The sequence below is a fragment of the Nelusetta ayraudi genome, unplaced genomic scaffold (genome assembly GCF_046127955.1).
Source record: "Nelusetta ayraudi isolate G7.1 ecotype Tasmania unplaced genomic scaffold, CSIRO-AGI_Nayr_v1 ptg000059l, whole genome shotgun sequence".
Classification (NCBI taxonomy): Eukaryota; Metazoa; Chordata; class Actinopteri; order Tetraodontiformes; family Monacanthidae; genus Nelusetta; species Nelusetta ayraudi.
Genome location: NW_027466109.1, coordinates 1,625,673 through 1,651,746, shown reverse-complemented (window position 1 = coordinate 1,651,746; position 26,074 = coordinate 1,625,673). Strand labels below are relative to the sequence as shown.

General features: G+C 40.4%; 5 protein-coding genes across 7 annotated transcripts; all 5 read left to right on the top strand.

The window, feature by feature from the left end:
* The first annotated feature begins 1,132 nt into the window (after positions 1-1,132).
* On the top strand, positions 1,133-4,950 carry LOC142897122 (cytochrome P450 2J2-like). The gene is made up of 9 exons (XM_076039209.1): positions 1,133-1,398; positions 1,879-2,041; positions 2,308-2,457; positions 2,563-2,723; positions 2,813-2,989; positions 3,398-3,539; positions 3,624-3,811; positions 3,896-4,037; positions 4,173-4,950. The coding sequence occupies exons 1-9, from the start codon at positions 1,216-1,218 to the stop codon at positions 4,346-4,348; spliced, it is 1,482 nt and encodes a 493-aa protein (XP_075895324.1). The 5' UTR covers positions 1,133-1,215; the 3' UTR covers positions 4,349-4,950.
* A 2,480-nt stretch (positions 4,951-7,430) lies between these two features.
* On the top strand, positions 7,431-10,758 carry LOC142897117 (cytochrome P450 2J6-like). The gene is made up of 9 exons (XM_076039200.1): positions 7,431-7,710; positions 8,268-8,433; positions 8,526-8,678; positions 8,762-8,922; positions 9,053-9,229; positions 9,313-9,451; positions 9,719-9,906; positions 9,997-10,138; positions 10,283-10,758. Exons 1-9 carry the CDS (start codon positions 7,519-7,521, stop codon positions 10,456-10,458), a joined length of 1,494 nt encoding a protein of 497 aa, XP_075895315.1. The 5' UTR covers positions 7,431-7,518; the 3' UTR covers positions 10,459-10,758.
* Positions 10,759-11,734: 976 nt separating this feature from the next.
* LOC142897119 (cytochrome P450 2J5-like) lies at positions 11,735-15,110 on the top strand. 2 transcript variants are annotated; one of them, XM_076039203.1, is made up of 9 exons: positions 11,735-12,013; positions 12,755-12,920; positions 12,995-13,147; positions 13,230-13,390; positions 13,505-13,681; positions 13,765-13,903; positions 14,320-14,507; positions 14,581-14,722; positions 14,928-15,110. In XM_076039203.1, the coding sequence occupies exons 1-9, from the start codon at positions 11,822-11,824 to the stop codon at positions 15,101-15,103; spliced, it is 1,494 nt and encodes a 497-aa protein (XP_075895318.1). In that variant the 5' UTR covers positions 11,735-11,821; the 3' UTR covers positions 15,104-15,110. The 2 variants fall into 2 exon arrangements, with proteins under 2 accessions (XP_075895318.1, XP_075895319.1); XM_076039204.1 differs by lacking the exon at positions 11,735-12,013 and having other exon boundaries at positions 12,740-12,920.
* A 2,266-nt stretch (positions 15,111-17,376) lies between these two features.
* LOC142897118 (cytochrome P450 2J5-like) lies at positions 17,377-22,306 on the top strand. The gene is made up of 9 exons (XM_076039201.1): positions 17,377-17,648; positions 19,601-19,766; positions 19,860-20,012; positions 20,095-20,255; positions 20,366-20,542; positions 20,638-20,776; positions 20,966-21,153; positions 21,239-21,380; positions 21,534-22,306. Exons 1-9 carry the CDS (start codon positions 17,457-17,459, stop codon positions 21,707-21,709), a joined length of 1,494 nt encoding a protein of 497 aa, XP_075895316.1. The 5' UTR covers positions 17,377-17,456; the 3' UTR covers positions 21,710-22,306.
* Positions 22,307-22,724: 418 nt separating this feature from the next.
* On the top strand, positions 22,725-26,053 carry LOC142897120 (cytochrome P450 2J2-like). 2 transcript variants are annotated; one of them, XM_076039205.1, is made up of 9 exons: positions 22,725-22,961; positions 23,190-23,355; positions 23,453-23,605; positions 23,730-23,890; positions 24,000-24,173; positions 24,267-24,402; positions 24,486-24,673; positions 25,178-25,319; positions 25,411-26,053. In XM_076039205.1, exons 1-9 carry the CDS (start codon positions 22,773-22,775, stop codon positions 25,584-25,586), a joined length of 1,485 nt encoding a protein of 494 aa, XP_075895320.1. In that variant the 5' UTR covers positions 22,725-22,772; the 3' UTR covers positions 25,587-26,053. The 2 variants fall into 2 exon arrangements, with proteins under 2 accessions (XP_075895320.1, XP_075895321.1); XM_076039206.1 differs by having other exon boundaries at positions 22,726-22,961; positions 23,456-23,605.
* The last annotated feature ends 21 nt before the right edge of the window (positions 26,054-26,074 follow it).

Genomic DNA, 26,074 nt, shown 5'->3' with positions numbered 1-26,074 from the left:
TGTATGTTTTCTTGAAAATACTAATAGGATATAGCCTTTATTTTTTTAAACTTTGTTTTCTTGATGCTTGGTACCAAACACAATTCCAACAGTTTCATGCACTGCTGAAGTTTATACAATGAAAAATGAACAGAAATCTTTCAGATATAAAACCTTGGCACAATAACCTCACATCCATATACATTTGTATTAAAAAAACACTTTATTACTTTATGTTGTTTATTTCTTTATTATTATATAACAAAGTTATGTCATTCTGTGGTCACAAAATTCAATGATTTGTTATCAAAGCAATCATTCTTCAATGTTTGTGACGTACCTCTGATAACCTGCTAATCATTGGAGGTTCCATCTGAAACAGCTGTCATCAGCAGCAGGGAGCTTTGCTCTTCAGGGAACTTTGTGTCCTAGAAGGACACATAATAACAATATGAAAATACTGAAGCTGGTCTACTGTGTGTGTGTGTGTGTGTGTGTGTGTGCGCGTGTGTTTTGTAATAGTATCTTAAACTGTATTTTGGATTGGCAGTGCTTGTTTTCAGGAAATCTCACACCAATGGGCAGCTGTTGCCATGCAAAGTGCTGCCAGGACTTTTGGACATTGGCTGCGGCTCACATTGGCTCTATCAAGTGAGCCGCAGCCATAATTAGGCGCACAAAGTGCAGTTTCGCCTAATTAAAATGTTCACATTTATGCCTTATCCAGTAATGTTCTCCATCTTAGATGCCAGTCAAAATATTTCACCAGAATTCTTAGTTTGAACCATTATGGATTACGGAAGTATGTACAACTAAAAGTAATGCTAAATTTGTATTTTACTGCAACATGAACCTAAGCTAAAAGTTGCATAAAATTATTAAGGGTCAGACCAGGAAGGCATGTCGCTAAAGAACAAACATATCAGGACATGTCAAGAAATTGTATCTTATCAGTGAGTGCATTGGGCAGAGGGTCGAGGAAAAACAGGTACAAAGACAAATGTGTTTCCATCTCTTTACAATAAGTCCTTCGTAAGAATGACAAAACTTATGGGTTAGGTCCAACATCCTTTCCTCTGGCTCTCTAAGAGAGGTCCCAGTGTTGCATAACAATTCCCTGTTTGGCTCTTATAACCCAGCCCCCTTCGACCCCTCACCCACGCACTGCACTTGCAGAGCCACAGTAACTGGTCACATTCTGAGGGCTCATACAGGGCTGAGTGAAATATCTCCAACATGATTTTTCAAGCCATTTTTGGGTGGATGGACCCAAGCAGTTGGGTGGTCATTGTTTTTTTAGTCTTACTTTTGTTGGATGTGGTCAGAAACCGGAAGCCAAGCAATTTCCCACCGGGACCGTGGGCTCTGCCTTTCCTCGGGAATGTCTTCACTGGGGTCGACTTCAAAACAGTGGACAAGGTGAGATGGCAAACTGCGCTTTCGTGGCCTGAGTTGAGCTGATGATGAATGAATTTAGCTTGTGCAGAAAGTTGAACATGGGCAACCAACACTGAATAACCTTGTAGAGTCGAACAAGCAATGCAAGGTTATTTCCCGCTAAAAAAAACCATGTCAAATAATGAGACAAACAGCTGCAGGTCCATGCAAAGACCAAACAACATGTTTGTTTAGGTTTTTTTTTTAAAGAGCTGAAAGAATGCATTGTATGAATGAGTGAAGGAAGGAGCAGTTTTTATGTGGCCCCTGCTATGTAAACACAGATAAGGCGATCCCTCTGCAGCATTGCTAGCAACGAGAGATTCCTGCAAAGAGAGCACAAAGTGCCAAACTCATTATTCACCAGTTAAGGCACTTTTCCCCTTGGTTTGTGAGGAGCAAAGACAGAAAAACACATTCATTGTCAATGTTAATTCCAAATCTGTGTGACTGTGACTGCAGCTTGCTCTGGAGTATGGCCCAGTGTTCAGCCTGAGAAGAGGAAGCGAGAGGATGGTGTATATTTCTGGGTACAAAATGGTCAGAGAGGCCCTTGTTGACCAGCTGGACTGTTTTGTCGACCGGCCTATTGTCCCCCTCTTCCATGTGATCTTCAAAGGCATTGGTGAGTTTGACGAGTGTGGCAGTGTGGGACACCAGTAGCCTGTTTAACTCTGTGAAGCTCATCAGCCACGTTAAAATATTTTGGGGTTATAAAAAGCTGTTTTGTTGTTTTCCCCCTGCAGAATTACTCTGAAGTCAATCTTTTTTCTGAGCAGATTCTTATCAGCCAAGTGCACCCCACATATTTCTCTGTCACCACATTAATCACTCTTTCTGCTGCTTTCTAAATATTTGGACATTCCCCTCCCACCCTCCCCCTGCTCGCAGGCATTGCTATGAGTAACGGCTACATGTGGAAGAAGCAGAGAAAGTTTGCCAACACACACCTGCGCTACTTTGGAGAGGGCCAGAAGTCCCTGGAACACTACATTCAGGTGGAAAGCAACTTCTTGTGCGAGGCCATCAAAGAGGAACAAGGCACGTACGTGATGAAGACAAATGCATCCCTTCCCCTGCCTTAGCAGGAGTCAGAGCAAAGAGGCAAGAAGAGTGTGACGTTGCAATATGATTTGTCAACTCTAGGAAATCCATTCGCTCCTCAGTACACCATAGGGAATGCAGTGGGTAACATCATCTGCTCCTTGGTGTTTGGTCATCGCTACGAATACAGTGACGAGAGCTTTCGCAGGATTCTCGAGTTGGACAACGAAGCTGTTATACTTGCCGGCACTCCCCAGGCTCAGGTATGATCAATGTCCAGCAACTACACTGTGACTGAGCCAAACAAGAACACAATGGCTGATCTTAGCGTTTTCCCCCGCCCTGCTGACAGCTGTTCGACGCCTTCCCCGACATCATGAAATACCTGCCTGGTCCCCACCAGACCATTCACCAAAACTATTACAAGATTGTGTCATTTTTGCAAAATGAAATTACAAAGCACCAGGAGGAGTGGAACCCGGATGACCCTCGGGACTACATCGACACTTACCTGGCTGAGATGAAAAAGGTGAGACATCTTAAAGAGTGTTCTAAGAAAATAATAGCTATAGTTGCTAATTGTTTTTGTAAATTGCATGTGGCCTCATAGGCGAGAGATCCGTGGGTTCGAACCTGCTTATGACACAGTCATTAACCTATATCACACATATGCTTTCTTTTGAGCATACATATGTATGCTACAAAGAATATATATGCATTTTTTGTAGCATACATATGCTAGAAAGTATGACATAATGACATTTTTTTAAAATTGAAAAAAACAGTGGGTAAGTATACCTAAGGAATTTGTGCAGAAGGTAATATATAGTATATATGAGCATACTCCTCTGAAGATCCTTGAAAACAGTTTTTTTCCCCTTTTCTTGACCATCATTGAGGTTTTGTAATAAGGGAGACTTTGTGCCCAATCTTACAGCAAGAGAAGGACCCGCTGGCTGGCTTCAATGTTGAGACTCTGGGTGTTTGTACCCTGGACCTGATAGAGGCTGGAACAGAAACAGCAGCCACCACTTTGCGCTGGGCCCTTGTGTACCTGTTGAACTACCCGGAAGTACAAGGTCGGTAGTTCATCCATCACAAATCGAACAGCTTAATTAAAAAAAGACAGCTGTGGATGCATAATGTCTCGAATCCTCACACAGAGAAAGTCCAGGCAGAAATAAACCGGGTGATTGGACAGTCCCGTCAGCCCACTATGGCCGACAGACCCAACATGCCTTACACCGACGCCGTCATTCATGAGTCCCAAAGAATGGGAAACATTGTCCCCGCTGGATTCCCCAAAATGGCCAGTAAAGACACAGTGCTGGGAGGATACTTTATTCCCAAGGTGCAAGCGCTCAACAAGAGATAAATGTCGAGGAGAAAAAAAAGTTGGGGACCACTGACGTTCCTGGTTTCTCTGTTCACCCAGGGTACACCTATCAGTGCAATGCTTTCATCGGTGCTGTTTGACAAGGAAGAGTGGGAGACGCCAGACGTGTTCAATCCTCAGCACTTCTTGGATTCCAATGGGCAGTTTCGGCGAAGAGACGCTTTCATGCCATTTTCAGCAGGTTTTTTTTTAACCCAAACATTTTTCTTTGAGCAACAAGCCTGCAATCTTGCTTCATAATGAGCAACGAACAGCAACTTGACATAGAAAAGTATTGAAAAAGCTGCTTTTTTTTTTTTTTTTTTTCTCCATGCAGGTAAACGTGTGTGCTTAGGGGAGCCTCTGGCCAGAATGGAGCTCTTCCTGTTCTTGACGTCTCTCCTGCAGCGCTTCACCTTCACTCCCGTTAATGGAGAGATGCCCAGCATGGAGGGCGTCCTGGGGTTCACGCACTCGCCACAGGGGTTCAGGATGGTAGCTGTACCCCGGTAGGGTCAACACTTTTAATCATTCTAGCCAGACCAATGCAGCAAGTGGGGGAAAGACCCAGAAACGTGTGTGTTGACGTTTGAGTGGGTAACACAAAGATATGAAAACTCACAAATATGAGATATTAAAAATCTGCACAAAGTGGAGAATTTCTGATATTAAAACAAGCTTCCTTAAGTCTTCTGGTGACCTGAAATACAAAACAAGCAATGTGGCGAAAATGATGGTTTATATAATCACTATCTCAGAGTCACAAATAATCTGAATTTAGATTTCACCAGGCTTTACTTAAGATCATTTATTCTGTAATAGGAAAACACCTCATTACATTGAATAAAAAAAACTTAGGATATGTATATATTGTTACATTGTGTGTAATAAGTTCCTACTGTTTTTAGGCTGGCTATCACATTTGTATTTCTGTTACATTTTGATGTGTCATGCATTTCTCCCACTGTGTTTCATGAATTATACAGCAACAAACACGTCATAAATCAAATTTCAGAAATGTCTTGTATCATTGCTGTTTTTTTGGTATTGAATTTGGCAGTGCGGGAATTATCTCTTCTCTTATTCTCGAAATAAAATAAAATTATCAAAAGAAAGTTTTTTATATTTTTTGTGCACTAATTCTGTAAACAAACTGGAGGTTTTTTTTTTGGATTATCACTTTAATCTATAAATGTGTTTATAGGTTTAGTGACACATCTTTTGGGTTGTGGCAGTATTAGTGCGACAATGTGGTAATATTTGTAAAGATATTGTACAACACCTTAAAACTGTCAAAAAAATCCAAAGATTGTTGGATGTCATTTATTTGTGGGTTTGTGATTAATATTAATAGTTGGACTGTTTCTGTTACAAATACTATAGGATTACGAAAAATAGTTATTATAATAATTCATTTGAGTTTTGTTTTTTCCCAGAAACGCTAACGTGTCCAACCATCATCGTCATGTTTATTTATCAGTGTTCTGCAAGAGGTCCTGTTGGAAGCCCCTGTGTGCAGACTTGACAACGCAACAAGTTGATTTGATAAGTCAATCCAGATATAATTTAGAGCAGAGCAGTTCAGAACTCAGTTTAATTTTACAAAACAAGCAGGAAAGACCTGAGAGTTGCTCAAACTGCTCCAGGTTTAAACTCACTAAAAAATGTGGCTTTTGGATAATTTTTTTTGTTGTTGCTTGGCTTCGACTTTAAAGCAGGACTACTGTTTGTCTTTGTTTTACTTCTAGTGACGTCCTCAAACATAGGAAGCTCCCTAGGAAGTATTTAGCGCAGACAGAAAATATTGCCATAAATATTTCATTAATTTGGCATCTGTGATTATTGGTAAGTGACTGGAGCAGGCTTTTGATTTGTTTTACTAATGAATCTACTAAATAATAGTTTTATTATTTATAGTAGTTATTGAAGAAAATGTTTATTGTCCTCTCGGAGATGTTTTCAGGGAGCCACTACGCTTAGACTTTTAATAAACAAAAATGAAAATGTTTTCGTGTAGGCAGAGGATCGTAGATTCATAGATTTTTCTTTTGATATTTTAAAATGTGTGGTTCAACTCTGTGCCCTGATGTATTTGCCACAGCTAGCTCAGCACTATGGTGACATGTCCAGCATCTGCCTTGGCCATGACAAGGTGGCCTTTGTGTGTGGCTACAAGACGGTGAAGGAAGCCATTGTGACGCAAGCTGACAACTTTGTGGACTGACCCTGCAGTGCAGTTGACAACATGGTTTCCACAGTAAACGCAGGTTGACAAATCACTGTGTTTGTGAAATATGGAAGAGACAGCGCGGCTCTGCCTTTTCTATCTTGCCTAGTTTTGGCCTTGGCATAAACGTCACTGAGCAGAGCATCTCGGAGGAGGCCACACACTTGTAGCAGGCCATAGAGACAGAGAAAGGTGACACAATCAAATGAGAAGAGATTAAACCATTTCAGCTGTTCAGAGAGTCCTTTTCTACAACACTGCATCTAATATCATCTGCCAGCTGGTGATGGCGAAACAGTTTGATTACAGTGACCACAAATTCCAGACACTGCTGAAGGGCCTGACGGAAATCCTCTGTAATCAGGGCTCTTTTTGGGGTCTGGTAAGTCAGTGATGTAAACACTGAAATATACACACACACAAACATGTATGTGTGTATATTTCAGTGTTTTTTTTCTATCATACCAATAATATATTTTTAAATGTACGTGTTATGGTATTTGTTCCCATTAAAAGAAACATTTTTAATGTTAACATGACCTTATATGACGTGTCTTGTTTTAAAAAAAAATATATATATATATATTATTTCAAATCATTCTGAAATGGGAAAAATATCTCATCATACTGGATAAAGATGAAAAATACATATAACATACAGTATTTAGTGTGAATACTGTGTACATTTATGTGCTCAATTTCAGCCTATGTGTCTCTTGGGCATCTTAAATAAAATATGTTTAAAAGTTTTGAAAGTTTTCTGTGCTTTTTTGAGAATTAATTAACTTGAAACTAATTTCTCAATTAAACAAAACTGGAAACATACAAGAGGATTTTATGGCTGTTACTTTAATCAATAAATAACAGTGTTATAGATTTTAGAGCTTAAATATGTATATATGTATATATATTTTTGTTACCGTTTTAGTAAAATACTTTGGACAGTATTAGTGTAACATTCTTGTAATATTTTTGAATGTATTATGTAATGTCTTAAAATGACCAAATTACCAAAAGTAAGTGGAATAAAGTTTCCGTACACAAAAAGCACAATATTGACTGGGTGTCCTCTCTATGCTTACGGCTTTTTCATTAATATCAGCCGTTAGACTATTTCTGTCAGGACTAAAATTAAGATTGCTGAAATACTTTCTTATAACAATTTTTGAGGGAATTTTTTATTCTTTCCAGAAACACTACCCTGTATAACTATCATTATGTTTATTTAGCAGTGTTTACCTGCTGTCTTTTAACATACAAAATGTCCTTCTGGTCAAAGAGGCAAAACAGTGACAAGTTACATAAGAAGTTCATCACATGCACCTTTGTACACAATTCGTTAGTTTAAAAAGTAAATTCAAGTACAAAATAATGAGCAGACCGCATTTCAACTCAACAAAACAAGCAGGAAAAACCTGAGAGTTACTCCAACCGTTCCTGGTTGAATTTATCAACAATGTGGCTTTTTGATTTTTTGCTCAGCTTTGACCTTAAAGCAGTACTACTTTTCACCTTTGTTTTACTTCTGGTGGCAGACTTCCTCAAACATAGGAAGCCTACAAATTTCCCTCCAGGACCATTAGCTCTGCCTTTTGTAGGGAATACCTTTAGCGTGGACAGAAAACATTCCCACAATTATTTCACCAAGGTAAGGCTTAGTATAAAAGAATTGTGAATCATTGCGAGTGTAATGTACTTCAATTACTTTTTTCAGATGTTTTATGGCTGATAGATAATGTTGTTTTTTTAATGCAAGGTTTATTATGTAACTACATGATCTTAGACTTTCTATCAAGGAGGCATTTGTAGAATAATTATTACACTTTTGCTAAAACTTAAAAAGTGAATCCACACTCAGCTCAAGAAACAATGAAATAACCATTTGACTGGGATCTGTGGATTTACGGTCAGTGACTGGATCAGGATTTTGATTTGTTTTATTAATGAAGCCACCAAAAGAAACATTTAATGTATTTCAATTCCAAACAATACAGATGAACGATGAAAGGAAATATCTATAATGTTCCAAGATATTTTTTTCAGAAAAATATAATCTGACAGTTTCGTATTGACGCAAGGCAGAGGGTGACATTTGGTGGTAATACTGTGAATAAGAACTGCTTCTCATATATCAGAAACAGAGTGGGTCCTTCACATAGATATGTTCATTTATTACAACTTTGTGCCCTGATGTATTACCCACAGCTAGCTCAGCACTATGGTGAGGTGTTCAGCGTCCGCCTTGGCCATGACACAATGGTGTTTGTATGTGGCTACAAGATGGTGAAGGAAACCATTGTGATGCAAGCCGAGAACTTTGTGGACAGACCCTACAGTGCAGTTGACGACAGGAACTTAAAGGGAAAGACAGGTTGACAAATCACTACTGTTTGTCTCCACAGTGTGGAAATGTCTTATCCATAATCTCTCATAAGTTGTACCCTTTTGCATTCTGGTCTGTAGAGGCTATCTTTGCAAGCAATGGTGAAATATGGAAGAGACAGCGACGCTTTGCCTTGTCTACATTGCGTAGTTTTGGCCTGGGCAAAAATGTCATTGAGCAGCGAATCCTGGAGGAGGCCAGACACTTGCAGGAGGAGATTGCGATGGAGAAAGGTGACACAACTACGTGGGAAGGGATTAATCAACCATCTCATTCATCCAGAGAGTCTAAATCAATTCAATCTGCCATCCTCCAGGCAAACCATTCAACCCGGCTGACCTTTTCTACAGTGCTGCATCTAATATCATCTGCCAGCTGGTGATGGCGAAACGGTTTGATTACAGTGACCACGAATTTCAGACAGTGCGGAATGACATCACGGAAATCCTCCGTACCCAGGGCTCTTTTTGGGGTCTGGTAAGTGAGTGATACTGTCCATATACATACATACTTTGATACAGACATTGATATATACATACACATGTATTATTAATAATTGGGTTTGTCCTGCAAGACTTCAAGTTGACTGATCATCTCTTTCAAACAGTTGTATGAGTCCTTCCCAACTGTGATGAAGCACCTGCCTGGTCCTCACAACAAAATATTTGAAAAAACCAACACTGTAAAAACCTTCATCAGTGAGGAGGTACAGCGTCATCAAAAGGACATAGACCCCAACAATCCCAGGGACTACATTGACACTTTCCTCATTGAAATGGAGAAGGTATGTGAATAAACACATACATTGTGGTGCTCTCCCTGTCAATCAACCAGCCATTTACTACTTTTTCTGCATTTCTTCAACAGCACAAAGACGGACAACTGGGCTTCACATTTAACAACCTTGCTATGTGCTCAGTGGATCTACTCCTGGCGGGAACAGACACAACCTCAACAACACTTCTTTGGGCCCTAGTTTACCTCATCAAACACCCTGATGTCCAAGGTAAGTGCCATGCTAGAATCTACAAAATGGTGACTTTTGCATTTTTATTTGGTTAAAATAAGTTGGGTAAAATGCTGACGTCATTCCCACCCAGGGTGCCACACCTTTGAGAAACCTCATTAACAACAGCAGCAATGTGGTTGCCCCAAATCATCAAGCTTGTTCTCTAAGATTGGCAAAGAAATCTCAAGTAGCAGAGGTGAACTGCTAGGATCCACCAGTCAGTTCAACTCTGCTTTCTAACCTCCTGATTTACTTTCTCACTAGAAAAAGTTCAGGCGGAGATCGACAGAGTGATTGGACAGGACCGACAGCCCACCATGGCAGACAGACCCAACCTCCACTATACTGATGCTGCCATCCATGAGATCCAGAGGTTAGGAAACATTGTCCCACTGAATGCATTTAGAAAGGCTGCAAAAGACACAACGCTGGGTGGTTACTTCATACCAAAGGTACTTTGAGCGCTTTATATCTTTCAAGCTAAATTATTATTTTTTATTATTTTCTTGACGATCTGACTACTGTTAAAGTCTTGTTTCTAGGGGACCACCGTAATGCCCATGCTGACGTCTGTGCTGTTTGACAAAACTCAATGGGAGACTCCAGACAGCTTTAACCCAGGACACTTTCTCAATGCAGAGGGAAAGTTTGTGAAGAAAGAGGCTTTCCTGCCGTTCTCTGCAGGTAAACCAGCTCCATGTCCATCAGGCATCCAATCATGGTCCGTCCCAGTGATTTGTAACCTGTGTGTGTGTGTGTGTGTGTGTGTGTGTGTGTGTGTGTGTGTGTGTCTGTGTGTGTGTGTGTGTGTGTGTGATGGCTTTCCAGGAAAACGTGTGTGTCTTGGAGAAGGTCTGGCCAAGATGGAGCTGTTCCTGTTTTTGGTCAGTTTACTCCAGAAGTTTTCTTTCAGTGTCGAGGACAGAGAGAAGCTGAGTGCAGAAGGGATCACGGGAATCATCCGCGCTCCTCACCCCTACAAGGTTTATGCTAAGGCACGCTGACCAACTGAACACCGTATTGCGTTATTTTCTTAATTCCATAAATAAGTAACACAGAAGCTTAAAAAAAGAAAATTTCACATTTACCAAGATCACCTGAAGGGTCGTATGTTGTTTCTTTCTGTACAACAGATTTATGTAATTATGTTCTTTCAAGAGAGAAAGTGTTACAATAGCAAAGTTTTGTTGTTTTTGATTTCTTAAGTAAATTACGCCTTTTTTTTTAAATTGCAACAACTGTATATATATTTCAAATTGTCTTTACTTGTTGCCATTAAAGAAATATTAAAAATGTTATGTCAACATGGTCCTATATTGTATTTGTCTTTAGAACTATGCAGTCATGACATGCGTCCTTCATTGGATATTTTTTAGCTAGAAATATTGACAGAAATAAAAATAAAAATCTTGTTTTAGTTAAATAATTCCTATTTTAGATTAAAAAAAAAAAAAATCCAAATCAAAAGCTTATGTTGCTTGCAATGTCCTGTCCATTAATGGCAATATTAATGGCATGAATATTCACCAATGACGTTCATAAAGTGTTCATCCATTCAGCATCACTTTGTGTAATAAATTCATGCTGTGTTCATGTTGTCAGGATTAAGAAACATGAAATTGTAAATATCACGTTTTTGTTTTTATTCTGATGTGTCACGCATTTCTTCCACAGTCTTACGTAATTTATACTGCAATAAACATATGTGATTAATTACACGAAGTATTCAAAGATTTTTAGAAGCGTGTTTTTAAAATGTATCTGGTGTTTTGTTGTTTTAAATGAGGCGGTGTGGGCATAATCTCTACTCTCATTTCTAAGCTATTGTGCATCCTAAATAAAATAACTTAAAAACAAAAGTTTTCTGAGGTTTTTTTTGTGATCCAATGCAACCAATTTCTCAACTAAACAAAACTGTACACATACGAGAGGATTTTCTGGCTGTTACTTTAATCAATAAATAACAGTTAGGAATTTTAGAGCTCAAACAAAAATCTATTTACAGTTTGACTATTTCTGTCTGGAATAAAATAAGATTACTAAAATACTTTCTTATGATAATTCATGAGCGAAGATTTTATTTTTCCAAAAATGCCACCACGTCCAACCATCATTATGCTTATTCAGCAGCGTTTTGTCTACCGACTTAACATACAAAGGTCCTGCTGGTTTAAAGAGGAAAAGGAGTGTCAAGTTGCATAAGAAGTGCATCAGACACACCTTTGTACCCACTTGACACATAATATACTCATTTGATAAGTAAATCCAGGTATAACTGAAGCGATTCAGGGCACAGTTTCACCCAACAAAACGAGAAGGAACAACCTATGAGTTACTCCAAGAAGCTCCTCTTTTAATTTATCAACAATGTGGCTTTTGGATTTTTTGCTTAGCTTCAACCTTCAAACAGGACTACTTTTCCTTTTTGTTTTACTTCTGGTGGCAGATTTCCTCAAACATAGGAAGCCTACAAACTTCCCTCCAGGACCATTAGCTCTGCCATTTTTAGGGTCAGTCTTTAGCGTGGACAGAAAACATTCCCACAATTATTTCTCCAAGGTAAGGCTTGATATAAAAGAATTGTCATTGTGAGTGTAACATGCTTTAATCGTTATTTTTCCTATGTTTTATGGCTGACGGATAATGTTCAGATTAAATCCAAGGTTTGATATTGTGATAGTTGAGGGCCCTGTCACTATGCCTCCAATTGATCATGTGCCCTGGCTACTTGGCCAAGGGGATGTCCCTTTGGCAATGGTTAGTGTGCATGACTGTTACCTGGGAGTCTGGGTTTCGAAGCCCATCTGGGCCCTCTTCACCTTACCACAATATTAAACTAAATGGTCTTAGATTTTCTATCAAGACGGCAAATATTGTATTTTAATTACTGTACTTTGGCAAAAATCTTTAAAAATGAATCTGTATTCTAATCAAGAAAATTTGAAATAACTATTTGACTGGGATCTATGAATTAATGGTCAGTGATTGGATCAGGATTTTGATTTGTTTTACCAGTGAAACCACCAAAGTTAGAATAAAGTGTATTCACCGGCCAAACAATATAGATGAATTATTAAAGGAAATATTTATAGTGTTCTCAAGAGATGTTTTCAGGAAGCCAGTTACAATGAACATAATCTGACAATGTTTTGTGTGACGAAAGGCAGAGGGTAACATCTGGTGGTGAAACTGTGAATAAGAACAGCTCCTTTTGTATCAGAAACTGAATGGCTCATTCAAACAGATTTGTTCATATTGATATTTGTGGTTCAACTCTGTGCCCTGATGTATTTCTCGCAGCTAGCTCAGCACTATGGTGACGTGTTCAGCATCCGTCTGGGTGGTGACACGATGGTGTTTGTATGTGGCTACAAGATGGTGAAGGAAACCATTGTGACGCAAGCCGACAACTTTGTGGACAGACCCTACAGTGCAGTTAACGACAGGATTTTCTCTGGAAACACAGGTTGACAAACCAGTCCATTGTTGGTCCCCACTGTCTTCTCCATAACTTTGAAAGTTGTATTCTGGGTTCTGTAGAGGCTATCTTTGCAAGCAATGGTGAAATATGGAAGAGACAGCGACGCTTTGCCTTGTCTACATTGCGTAGTTTTGGCCTGGGCAAGAATGTCATTGAGCAGAGCATCCAGGAGGAGGCCAGACACTTGCTGGAGGAGATAGAGATGGAGAAAGGTGACACAACTACGTGAGAAGGGATTAATCAATGATTTCAGCCGTCCAGAGAGTTTAAACAATCTGATCTTCCATCCTCCAGGCAAACCATTCAACCCGTCCAACCTTTTCTTCAACGCTGCATCTAATATCATCTGCCAGCTGGTGATGGCGAAACGGTTTGATTACAGTGACCACGTATTCCAGACACTGCTGAATGACCTCACGGAAATCCTCCGTAACCAGGGCTCTTTTTGGGGTCTGGTAAGTGAGTGATACTGTCCATATACATACATATATACATACATATTTTTTTATTATTATTAATTGGGCTTGTGCTGCAAGACTTCAAGTTGACTGATCATCTCTTTCAAACAGTTGTATGAGTCCTTCCCGACTGTGATGAAGCACCTGCCTGGTCCTCATAACAAAATATTTGAAAAAACCAACACTGTAAAAAACTTCATCAGTGAGGAGGTACAGCGTCATCAAAAGGAAATAGACCCCAACAATCCCAGGGACTACATTGACGCTTTCCTCATTGAAATGGAGAAAGTATGTGAACAAACACACACATTGTGGTGCTCTCCCTGTCGTTCAACCAGCCATTTACTACTTTTTCTGCATTTCTTCAACAGCACAAAGACGGACAACTGGGCTTCACATTTAACAACCTTGCTTTGTGCTCAGTGGATCTGTTCCTGGCGGGAACAGAGACAACTGCAACAACACTTCTTTGGGCCCTAGTTTACCTCATCAAACACCCTGATGTCCAAGGTAAGTGCCATGCTAGAACCTACATTATAGTGACTTTTGCATAATCATTTGGCTGACATGAATTGAGCAAAAATGGTGATGTTATTCCTACCTACTCTCACAGTAAGTAACAGCAATGTGGTTGCCCCAAATCATCAATCTTGTTCCCCAAGACTGGCAGAGAAATCTTTAATGGCAGAGAGTTGAGCTGCTGTGACGGACCATCTCATTCATTTATTTAGAAAACTTTATTTCTTCATTTACTTTCTCCCTTGAAAAAGCTCCCAACCAGGGTGCCATATCTTTGCGTTCCCTCATGGACATTTACAGCATTGCGGTTGCCCCAAATCACCAAGCTTGTTCTGTTGACTTGCAGAGTTGGACTGCAGTGAAGTATGTCTACACGCGACAGACTCATTAATTTACTTTCTCACTAGAAAAGGTTCAGGCAGAGATAGACAGAGTGATTGGACAGGAGCGCCAGCCCGCCATGGCAGACAGACCCAACCTCCACTATACAAATGCTGTCATCCACGAGGTCCAGAGGTATGGAAACATTGTCCCGCTGAATGGACCCAGGATGGCTTCAGAAGACACAACACTGAATGGTTGCTTCATACCAAAGGTACATTGAGTGCTTTACATTTTTAAAGCTATGTGGGATTATTTCTTGAAGGTGTGAAAAATCTTGTTTCTAGGGGACCACCATCATGCCCATGCTGACGTCTGTGCTGTTTGACAAAACTCAATGGGAGACTCCAGACAGCTTTAACCCAGGACACTTTCTCAATGCAGAGGGAGAGTTTGTGAGGAAAGAGGCTTTCCTGCCGTTCTCTGCAGGTAAACCAGCTCCACGTCCACCTGACACCCAATCATGATTTGTCCCAGTGATTTGTAACCTTTTTGTTAACGCTCAAAGGTTAAAGTCCCACTGATTGTCACATCCCAATTGATCTGAATTTTTTTTTATGGGAGCGGCAGCAGTGCCACGTTCTGGAATCATTGGGTGATCTCTTTTGTGTGTGTGTTTCTGATGTCTTTCTAGGAAAACGTGTGTGTCTTGGAGAAAGTCTGGCCAAGATGGAGCTGTTCCTGTTTTTGGTCAGCTTACTTCAGAAGTTTTCTTTCAGTGTTGAGGACAAGCAAAGACTGAATGCAGAGGGAATAACAGGAATTGTTCGCACTCCTCACCCCTTCAAAGTTTACGCCAAGGCACGTTGATCTACTCAACGCCTTATTCCGTTATTTTCTGAATTCGACAAATAAGCGACACAAAGCCTTATGTCGATGAAAGAGAATTTCATTTCATTTCATTCATTGACCACGATCACCTGAGGGTCTGATGTTTCTTTCTGTACAACAGTTTAATGCAATTATGTTCCTTAGAAGAATAAAGTTTTTTTTTTTTTTTTTTTTTTTAAGTTTTTCTTGTCAAAACAACCATGATCACTGGAGTCTGTTTTGCAATGCAGAGGGAAAGTTTGTGAAGAAAGAGGCTTTCCTGCCATTCTCTGCAGGCAAACCAGCTCCATGTCCATCAGGCATCCAATCATGGTCCGTCCCAGTGATTTGTAACCTTTGTGTGTTTGTTTGTTTGTGTGTGTGTGTGTGTGTGTGTGTGATGGCTTTCTAGGAAAATGTGTGTGCTTACTTCAGAAGTTTTCTTTCAGTGTCGAGGACAGAGAGAAGCTGAGTGTCAAAGGGATCACAGGAACCATCTGCGCTCACCCCTTTCAAGTTTATGCCAAGGCACGCTGATCTACTCATTGTCTTATTGTGTTATATGTGTATTTTTTCTAATTTAACAAAAAAAAAAGGAAAAAAAAAACCCACAAAGGGCCACATTCTATGCAAGTGAATTCACATGAACCATGAGCATGACATCATGACATAAACCATGATCAACCCTGAGAAAAAGTAAATGGGTAATTTCCCTTTATATCTTTCTTCCTTATTTGTTGCCATTGTTGCCAATATTTTATTAACACGATCCCATATCACTTATTTTTTTGGAACTAAGAAGTTATTTGTTCACAACAAGCTCAAAATATTGACAGAAATAATCTGTGGACACAAAAGTTGGGTCAGATCCAGGATTTATGTCCTGCAAACTGAGCAGCAAGGCTGAATAAAGACTGAACAAGGCTTCAGTCAGCAGGCAATATGTGAGCAAGTCAACGTGTTACAAAAAACATTTGCTTTGACGTGACAATTTGGAGACAGTTGTTCCATCTTTATATATTTTATCTAACCAGTCATCAACTATGCATCCAAGTGGAACAAATCATTGTTTTGAGAGCAATGTGAAAAAGCAAACCCAATCTTTTTCAAAAGATTGTTTTGGTTACAATTAGTATGACCACCAAAACATGTTTTAGATACACCCCAACTATTACATAAGACGCTGGGAGGATCTATTCAGATATCACTATCCCAAAGCTGATATCAGTATCAGAATGGTACTAGAGGAATGAGATTGACAAATGCTCCCATTTTGCCAAGAAGAAGTCAACTTTAGGCTTTGCTCTTTTGTTGTGTATTTACTTGACTCAGCAGTTAGGGGAAACCATTCGGAAAAAGGTATGTTCTGCAGCTCATAGCAGAGAGGGAAATAAGAAAGAGGAAGTTATTTTTTGAAAATAGTTATTCTCACCAACATAAATTATTACCTTTATAAGCGAATAAAGTAGTGTATTCTATCAGTATCAACAACACTTCTGTCATTACTCAGTAGAGGATCAATAAAAAAATGTTTGTTGTATTGCAGATACCAACAAGATGCACATGTAAATACTTTCCAAGTGCTCGAGAGGGAAAGCTCTTTGACCTCAGTGCCCTACCACCTCATTCTCATTACTGTCACTGTTTACAGCCTCATTATGAATTATGAAGGAAGCCGCAGAGTGATAGTGTGCAATTTGAAATACTGCAAATTGCACACGGATGGCCGATACAGCTTATCTTATTTTTAAAGGTGCTTTAGCTTAAAATGGTTCAGAGGGAAAAAAGACTCCAGCCATGTCTCAACCTTCTCCATCACCAAGATGCAGGAAACACCTGGGTTGGCTTGCATGTTGATGAAATTTAAATACGCTGACACTAAAAATAAAATTTAAAGCTGTTAAAATGTTAAATATGTTTAATATGTGTGATATGTGACATTTTACAAAGTCACTTGCACACCTGTGTCCACCCGTTAACAGTCTAGATTACCGTAATGAAAATAGCATATTGTAAATTGTATAATTAATTTGTTAATTTTACTTCTGCCAGTAAACATCCCTAAAATTCCAAATTCCTAAAAGAAAGTGGATGATATGTACAATGTTTACGAGATGTGATTTTCTTCTGCAATTGTGTCCACACTGCTGAGTTCAGTTGAAATCCAGCTGTGTGTCAAAGGATAGGAGGTGTGTCCAGTTACATAACACGTTCTTTCAAAGAAACCTTTGTACAGACTTGCAAATGCTCCCTGGTCCGAGTAAATTAATATTACACATTCACTTGCTTTGGAAAACAAGACAGAGCAGTCGACCTGAGAGACTCCAACTGTTCCTGCTCTCGATCCACCACAATGTGGCCACTCACTTTTTTGCTCGGCCTCGATCTTAAGGCACTGCTGCTGTTTTTCTTGGTTTTACTCCTTGTCGCAGATTTAATCAAATACAGAAATCCTCCAAATTTCCCTCCAGGACCATTGGCTCTGCCGTTCGTGGGAAGCTTCTTCAGTGTGGACAACAAACACTCACACAATTATTTCACCAAGGTAGAGTATAATTAGGAAGGATTATTAAGGATTAAATAACATTTCATTGATCAATTGATTTTATTATGAAGATTCATTATTTGCTATTGCTCAGTGTGATCCTGTTTAATCAAGTCATTCTATTTACAGAGCAGCGTGATCACGCTTGTTGACATTGCAAACATTTTTATGGATCCAATTCGTTGCGCAACATGTACCAATCAAAAGAACACTTGCACAATGTTTACGTTTCAAGATAGCTAAATCTCAAAACTAAATAAAATCTCTTGATTACTGCTCGCAGCAAGGTCTGGGGAACACCTTGAGGGATATGGGATGTTGCAACTGAAAATGCTGTTTGGTTCTACAAATGAGACTGTTGTTTTTGGCGCAGTGGTTAGCGCTGCCGCCTCACAGCAAGAAGGTCGTGGGTTCGATTCCGGGGCCCGGGCCTCGGACCTTTCTGTGTGGAGTTTGCATGTTCTCCCCATGTCTGCGTGGGTTCTCTCCTGGTTCTCCGGCTTCCTCCCACACTCCAAAAACATGCATGTGAGGTCAATTGAACATTCTAAATTGTCCGTAGGTGTGCATGTGAGTGTGAATGGTTGTATGTTTCTATGTGGCCCTGCGATGAACTGGCGACTTGTCCAGGGTGTCACCCTGCCTTCGCCCTAAGACAGCTGGGATAGGCTCCAGCAGACCCCCGTGACCCTGAATAGGAATAAGCGGGGTTAGAAGATGGATGGATGGAAATTAATAATTCATAGATATGCACATATTATAACATGTACCTTATTTAAAACACCATAAAATAATAGTATATTGTCTAGTGCATTGTCTAGTACTCATCTGAGCCTCTACAGTGGCTCCCTAAAAAAAGAAAAATCACCAACAACAACCTATTAACATAGAAATACATTTTATCAATTTTTATGGCCACCTTTACAAGGAGAGTTTTTTTTGAAACCAAGCGTGTTAAGAAAAGCATTTTAAAAAAGATTACTCGAAGCCGTCGACAAAAAATATTCGCATGTAAACGGAAACGCTGGAAAGTACTCACGCCAGCCCTTAGTGGCGCTGTGGTTTTACTTCACTCCCTGAAGGCGGAAGAAGAAGAAGACCTGGAGCCCGGTATATTTACAGAGGTAGCAGCTCGCTAACGTAGCACTGCGAATAGGGCAAAGAATGCACGCAAAAAGACGGTGTGGGATAGACGACAAAGTTCTGCTTTGAGTCACTTACTTACTATCTCCACCATCTCTGCATCGTATCCACAAAGACTTTTGCGCAAAAGATATGCAGGCGCTAAAGAACTCGATGAGTTAGAAGCTCAAATTGCGCTCTAGTAACCCTGCCGCATTTTGCGACCTAGATTGTCAGATAACGTTGGTGCAAACGTCAGTCACCGGACGTTTAATTTCCAACGGAATACTTCATGTTTATTGCTGTCTAGTAACATGCCATTGGCTTTCTCCATGAACTCACCCCAAGAAAGAGACGGTTGCAAAAATCCCCACAGGCTCAGGTCTCCGTCACCCTCTTAAAGAGGCAGTATAATGTGCCCTTCAGCTCCAGGTGAAAGTTATTTGATGGCAGATGGGGCAATATGTTTTTTTTGATAGTGAATGTTGTCGACGCCTGGTTAATAGATAGCATAAAGGAAAATAAAAGTTATATGCAGCATATTCTTTCATTTTAAATGTGGAAAGGTTTTGTGGATCCCAGTGTGTTCTTTTCTGGGGGAAACGGGTCCAAATGGCTCTTTGAGTGTTAAAGGTTGCCCACCCCTGGTCTAGTGTTATATGACTTGTCCATGAGAGGGTTTTGGGGTTGTTGGATTGAGGTTTTGAGGGATGGAGACATGTAGCGTCCATCCATCTCTGCCTCCAGTTCTCAAAACAACAAAAAATTCAAGAGAATACACCTCAAAATGTTTTGGTGGTTCAACTCTGTGCCCTGATGTTTTCCCACAGCTAGCTCAGCGCTATGGTGATGTGTTCAGTATCCGTCTTGGTGGTGACAAGATGGTGTTTGTATGTGGGTACAAGATGGTAAAGGAAACCATTGTGACGCAAGCTGACAACTTTGTGGACAGACCCTACAGTGCACTGAACGAAAGGATTTACGTTGGAGACACAGGTTTGCAAATCACTGTGTTTTGTGTCCCCACTGCGTGGAAATGTCATCTCCAGAACCTTTAAAGTTGTCCTATTTCCATTCTGGTCTCTCTAGAGGGTCTCTTCGTCAGCAATGGTGAAATATGGAAGAGACAGCGACGCTTTGCCTTGACGACGCTGCGTAATTTTGGCCTGGGCAAGAATGTCATTGAGCAGAGCATCCAGGAGGAGGCCAGACACTTGCTGGAGGAGATAGAGATGGAGAAAGGTGACACAACTACGTGAGAAGGGATTAATCAATGATTTCAGCCGTCCAGAGAGTTTAAACAATCTGATCTTCCATCCTCCAGGCAAACCATTCAACCCGGCTGACCTTTTCTACAATGCTGTGTCCAATATCATCTGCCAGCTGGTGATGGCGAAACGGTTTGATTACAGTGACCACGTATTCCAGACAACGCTGAAAGACCTCACGGAAATCCTCCGTCTGGAGGGCTCTATATGGGGTCTGGTAAGTCAGTAACACACACACACACACACACACACACACACACACACACACACACACACACAGGTTACAAAGCAGCAACTTTTACTCATTGACTCATTTCTTTCCAACAGTTGTATGAGGCCTTCCCGACAGTGATGAAGCACCTGCCTGGTCCTCACAACATGATATTTGAAAAAACCAACAACGTGAAAAACTTCATCAGTGAGCAGGTACAGCGTCATCAAAAGGACATCGACCCCAACAATCCCAGGGACTACATTGACGCTTTCCTCATTGAAATGGAGAAGGTATGTGATCAAATATTCAAATTGAACGAATTGTGAAGGATGCTCTCCCTGTCGTTCAACCAGCCATTTACCACTTTTATTGCATTTCTCAACAGCCCAAAGACGGACAACTGGGCTTCACTTGTAGCAATATTGTTTTGTGCTCCATGGATCTGTTCCTGGCTGGAACAGAGACAACCTCAACCACAATGCTTTGGGCTCTAGTGTACCTCATCAAACACCCTGACATTCAAGGTAAGTTACATGGAACAACAGGAAGCATTACTGACAGTGAGTTTATGACGAGTTTCGCACTAACGCTAGTCTCCTTCCAGCACATGGCTCTATCTCCATGCCAACCATTTAAAGCCTCTATAGAGGTCAATGGCAGAGTGGTGAAGTGCAGTTCAAATGACTCAATCACTGAATTTACCTTCTCCCCAGAAAAAGTTCAGGCGGAGATAGACAGAGTGATTGGACAGGACCGACAGCCCACCATGGCAGACAGACCCAAACTTAATTATACTGATGCTGTCTTCCATGAGGTCCAGAGGTTAGGAAACATTGTCCCACTGAATGGAGCCAGAATGGCTGCAAAAGACACAACACTGGGTGGTTACTTCATACCAAAGGTACACTGACAGTCCAACATTTTTAAAGCTAGATAGAATTATTTACTTACGTATTTACTTACTACTGCTAAAATCTTGTTTCTAGGGGACCACCGTAATGCCCATGCTGACATCTGTGCTGTTTGACAAAACTCAATGGGAGACTCCAGACAGCTTTAACCCAGGACACTTTCTCAATGCAGAGGGAAAGTTTGTGAAGAAAGAGGCTTTCCTGCCGTTCTCTGCAGGTAAACCAGCTCCATGTCCATCAGGCATCCAATCATGGTCTGTCCCAGTGATTTGTAACCTCTGTGTTTGGTGTGTGTGTGTGTGTGTGTGTGTGTGTGTGTGTGTGTGTCTGTGTGTGTCTGTGTCTGTGTGTGTGTGTGATGGCTTTCCAGGAAAACGTGTGTGTCTTGGAGAAGGTCTGGCCAAGATGGAGATGTTCCTATTTTTGGTCAGTTTACTCCAGAAGTTTTCTTTCAGTGTCGAGGACAGAGAGAAGCTGAGTGCAGAAGGGATCACAGGAACCATCCGTACTCCTCACCCCTTCAAGGTTTATGCCAAGGCACGCTGACCAACTCGTCATTTCATTTTGTTTTTACTAATTCGACAAATAAGTGACACAGAGGTCTAATTCTCATTCATCCATATTCCATACCCTCATATTCCCGAGAAATTCTGTTAAAAATAATTTTGCATCAATCACAATCACCTGAGGGTCTGTATGTTGCTTCTTTCGGTGCAAGTTCTATGAAATCATCATTATGAATAAATTGTTTTGATTTCTCTGTTGTTTTGGCTTCCAAATTGGAAGAGTATTTTTTTTCTTCATCTCATAACCCCTGTAGTGACATGACTTGTGCTTGGCATGATGAATGAAGAATGGAGCTGTTTCTATTTTAGGTTGCTGTACTTCACAAGTTTTCTTTTTATGATGCATATAGAGAAGAAGTAAGTACTGAAGGAATAATAGGACTCACATTCCTTCAATTCAGAAATTCAGAGAAGATCACACAGAAGATCAAACGTTGCTCATCAATAAAACTAAACTTTTAGATAAGCTATCTATCTATCTACTTACCATTATTAACCATATTAGGGGTCTGTGAATACTGTACAATCAATTCCATGTAATAAATATATAATACGAAAATAAAAGTTTTGAAAGCTGTGTTTTCTGCAATATTTTTGCTTCTTAAATGAAAATGAAGAAACCAAAAAAAACTACTCTTGCTAAAAAATGACCTAAACATCAAGACTCAAAACTTCTACAAATGGCCTGTTTAGCATTACACTTATTTGATAGAGACTCAACTAGATTCTGAAAAGCAAACTTACAGGGGTTAAATATTTTCCTTTGGTATCATCTTATGTTGCTCGGAGGAAATTGCAATCGCTGCAAATCATTTTTTTTTACATATCTGTGGCTGGTTACTTTGTGTTGTGGATGTTTTACTCAGTTTATCAAGCTACTATAACTACTGTATGAATTTTGTAAATGAGGAGAACATCTCACTTGGCATAGACATCATTTCATCTATAAATGCTGTGAGTCAGCAAAGAACCACCCTCCTCGCTAACTCGAAACTGGTGATGGAGCCAGTGATGAGTCCACTGTGTGTCTCCGCTGCTGCACTATGTTTCTGTGTGACCCGTTTCTGCCTGAGCTGAAAGGACTGCTGCTCTTTATTCTTGTCGTTCTTCTTGCAACGTATTTTTTGAGCAAAGAAGAGCCACAAAACTTTCCACCTGGACCCCCAGCTCTCCCTCTTTTGGGAAATGTCTTCAGTATTGAAGCCAAACAGCCGCATATTTACCTAACAAAGGTAAGAACATCAATCTATTTTCACTTGAATGCTGTGCTAATGAAGACTGATCTTTCTGAAATATTGAGAACAAAACTATCATTTCAGAGTTGTTGAGATGTTTTCAATGGAAAAACAATGCATACAACTAGCCTGAGTCACAGACGATGATTCAACCGTGTACATTGACACAGTCACATGTCACACACACAACAAAAAGACACTTATTCTTCACTTTTGCATTCTCAGCTTGCAGATGTTTATGGGAATGTGTTCTGCATTCGTCTGGGAAGGCACAAAACTGTGTTTGTTTCGGGGTGGAAGATGGTGAAGGAGACCTTGGTGACGCAGGCTGATAACTTTGTGGACCGTCCTTACAGTCCAATGGTCACCAGGATTTATTCCGGAAACTCAGGTCAACAAAGAAAATACGCAAGCTGGATACAACATCCATTGCAAAAACATCCTGGCTCTCAGCTAAGTAAAGTTTTGTGGCTTCTCACTTTATTCAGCAGGTCTTTTCTTCAGTAATGGGGCAGTGTGGAGGAGACAGCGACGTTTCGCCATGACCATGCTGCGAACCTTTAGTCTTACCAACAGCTCCATGGAGCAGAGGATTTGGGAGGAAAGTCAACAGCTACAGGAGGCAATGGAGAAGGAGAAAGGTGGGCCCAAGACGAAAGAGAGACTTGATGCGCGCGCGCGCACACACACACACACACACACACACACACACACACACACACACACACAAACGCAGTGTATTTAAGACTGGACTGTTCTTCTCAGGGGAGCCTTTTGACCCAGTGCCGCTGTTGAACAACGGCGTGGCCAACATCATATGCCAGATAGTGTTCGGGAGGCGCTTCGACTACAACGACGCCATCTTCCAGAGCATGCTAGACAATCTGACACAGATGGCCTACCTGGAGGGCTCCATATGGGCTCTGGTACGGTATTCAGACAGACTAACAATGTGGTTATGTCTAAATAGACATGAATGGCGGCCTCCTTTCCGAGCTGGATTAAACCAACAGACCCCATGTTGTTTCCAAACAGCTATACGATTCATTCCCAGTGCTCATGCAGCACCTTCCAGGGCCTCACAACCGCATCTTCAGCAGCTCCAGATCACTAGAAGCATCAATCAGGGCAGAAGTAGAGAAGCACAAGTTGGATCTGGACCCCTGCAACCCTCGAGATTATATAGATGCATTCCTGATAGAGAAGGAGGTATGTCACTCACATTCAATGTAATCTGTCAAAGAGCCCAAGACTGTTTTATTCTTACACTTTTTTTGTTTGTTTCTACATTCTGCATGTCAGAACAACATTCCGTTGGGTTTTGATGACGGAAACCTGGTATTCTGTTGTCTGGATCTGTTCCTGGCCGGGAGTGAAACCACGTCAAAGACCCTGCAGTGGGGGCTCATCTACCTCATCAAAAACCCTGATATCCAAGGTAGGTGCAAGGCAGCACAAACAAAGGAAACAGGCTCAAATGACCAACACAAATGTTTGACTTAGACCTGTATCCCCTGCAAGATAAAGCTCGGGCAGAGATAGATCATGTGATTGGACAGGACCGCCGACCAACCATGGCTGACAAACCCAGCCTGCCCTACACAGATGCCGTCATCCATGAGATCCAGAGGATTGGCAACATTGTTCCTCTTAACGGGCTCAGAATGGCAGCAAAAGACACAACACTGGGGGGTTACTTCATCCCAAAGGTCAGTGACAACACCTCTACATTTGCAGTCTGAAAAAGTCTTTCAAAAAGAAAAGAAATGGAAAAATATCATTTAAAAAATTGTGTGATTTGACATTGTACTAAGAACAACATTTTGGGTTAGGAAAGGAAAGGAACTTGCTTGATTATTAAACAAAAGAATGTATGAATGGATGTCTTGAAATACTCATTTCTACATTTGAAGATGCACAAAAATGCATTGAGATCAGAGTTAATGTAAATTTAGGTGTTTATCGTGTGCTTTTCTTGTTTATTGGGGACAGACGTTGAGATGGAGTTTGACCTCGACGAATGGTTAGACGTGAGATAGTTTGCATCATATTCCCCAACTCCACAAAACGGCATTTTCTTTCACTAAATACATGCATTGATCAGTGCTTTATTTAATAATCAGGGATTTCATTCTGTTACTGATCACTGAATTAATGTTCTAATTGACTGTACATTCACTAATGTCAAATACTAACATGTGACGTGCTTGCAGGGAACCGCCGTAATGCCAAACCTGACTTCCGTGCTCTTTGATGAAAATGAATGGGAAACACCGAATGTGTTTAACCCGGAGCACTTCCTGGATGCTGAGGGAAAGTTTGTGAGAAGAGATGCATTTCTACCATTCTCTGCAGGTTATTACAACAACTGAAATTGCACTTGAAACCTGTAACAGATTTTTAAAATATATATACATATGCATTTTTTGTTATTTTTTTTCTCCAGGAAGACGTGCATGTCTGGGAGAAGGTTTGGCCCGGATGGAGCTCTTTATGTTTTTTGTCAGTTTGCTGCAGAAGTTTAGCTTTTCCACTCTGGATGGTGTTGAGCTGAGCACAGAAGGCGTCACTGGTGCTACACGAACACCATACCCCTTCAAGATCTGCGCAAAGGCCCGCTGACTCGCATCTATTATCAGGGTTCACCTAATTTATATACTGCGTCTGTGTGTGTGTGTGTCTGTGTGACTGAGAGAGACAAATGCCATTAAGTTTCCATTAAGTTTTTCGCAAAATAAAAGCTATATTTCTAAAATTTCGACAAAGTGCAATTGCGAAATTTAGGCGTTTCCATTAGTTTTTCTATTGCGATATTTAGGTTTTGCGCAATTCTAGGGGCAATGGAAACGCAGCTAGCCAGGAAGCCGTTTGTTTTGTTGTTTTTTTTGTTTTCCAAATAAAATTCATTTTACATGTCTGGTGTAATAGTGTCATCTGTGTATTTATTATTGGGTTTTTTTATCCAATGACTGCTTTAACATTTGGCAACCTATACTTCCAACAGTACACTGTATTAACAAAACCTTACACACTCGGTCTTTGCATGGACAAATGGCCTTTTTAAAAATAAATAAATAAATAAAATAAATGGTTATGTTTAAATCTAACAA

Bases quoted from the DNA above. Each gene is read 5' to 3' on its own strand.
- LOC142897119 (XM_076039203.1), top strand. From the start codon at position 11,822: ATGTGGCTTTTGGATTTTTTGCTTAGCTTCAACCTTCAAACAGGACTA. The intron at 12,921-12,994 runs GTTGACAAACCA...TGGGTTCTGTAG, and splicing joins GATTTTCTCTGGAAACACAG to AGGCTATCTTTGCAAGCAAT. The intron at 13,682-13,764 runs GTATGTGAACAA...TTTCTTCAACAG, and splicing joins TCCTCATTGAAATGGAGAAA to CACAAAGACGGACAACTGGG.
- LOC142897118 (XM_076039201.1), top strand. From the start codon at position 17,457: ATGTGGCCACTCACTTTTTTGCTCGGCCTCGATCTTAAGGCACTGCTG. The intron at 20,013-20,094 runs GTGACACAACTA...TCCATCCTCCAG, and splicing joins GGAGATAGAGATGGAGAAAG to GCAAACCATTCAACCCGGCT. The intron at 21,154-21,238 runs GTACACTGACAG...TCTTGTTTCTAG, and splicing joins GTGGTTACTTCATACCAAAG to GGGACCACCGTAATGCCCAT.
- LOC142897122 (XM_076039209.1), top strand. From the start codon at position 1,216: ATGATTTTTCAAGCCATTTTTGGGTGGATGGACCCAAGCAGTTGGGTG. The intron at 2,458-2,562 runs GCACGTACGTGA...TGTCAACTCTAG, and splicing joins GGCCATCAAAGAGGAACAAG to GAAATCCATTCGCTCCTCAG. The intron at 2,990-3,397 runs GTGAGACATCTT...CCAATCTTACAG, and splicing joins ACCTGGCTGAGATGAAAAAG to CAAGAGAAGGACCCGCTGGC.
- LOC142897120 (XM_076039205.1), top strand. From the start codon at position 22,773: ATGTTTCTGTGTGACCCGTTTCTGCCTGAGCTGAAAGGACTGCTGCTC. The intron at 24,174-24,266 runs GTATGTCACTCA...TCTGCATGTCAG, and splicing joins CATTCCTGATAGAGAAGGAG to AACAACATTCCGTTGGGTTT. The intron at 25,320-25,410 runs GTTATTACAACA...TTTTTTCTCCAG, and splicing joins ATTTCTACCATTCTCTGCAG to GAAGACGTGCATGTCTGGGA.
- LOC142897117 (XM_076039200.1), top strand. From the start codon at position 7,519: ATGTGGCTTTTTGATTTTTTGCTCAGCTTTGACCTTAAAGCAGTACTA. The intron at 8,679-8,761 runs GTGACACAACTA...GCCATCCTCCAG, and splicing joins GGAGATTGCGATGGAGAAAG to GCAAACCATTCAACCCGGCT. The intron at 9,230-9,312 runs GTATGTGAATAA...TTTCTTCAACAG, and splicing joins TCCTCATTGAAATGGAGAAG to CACAAAGACGGACAACTGGG.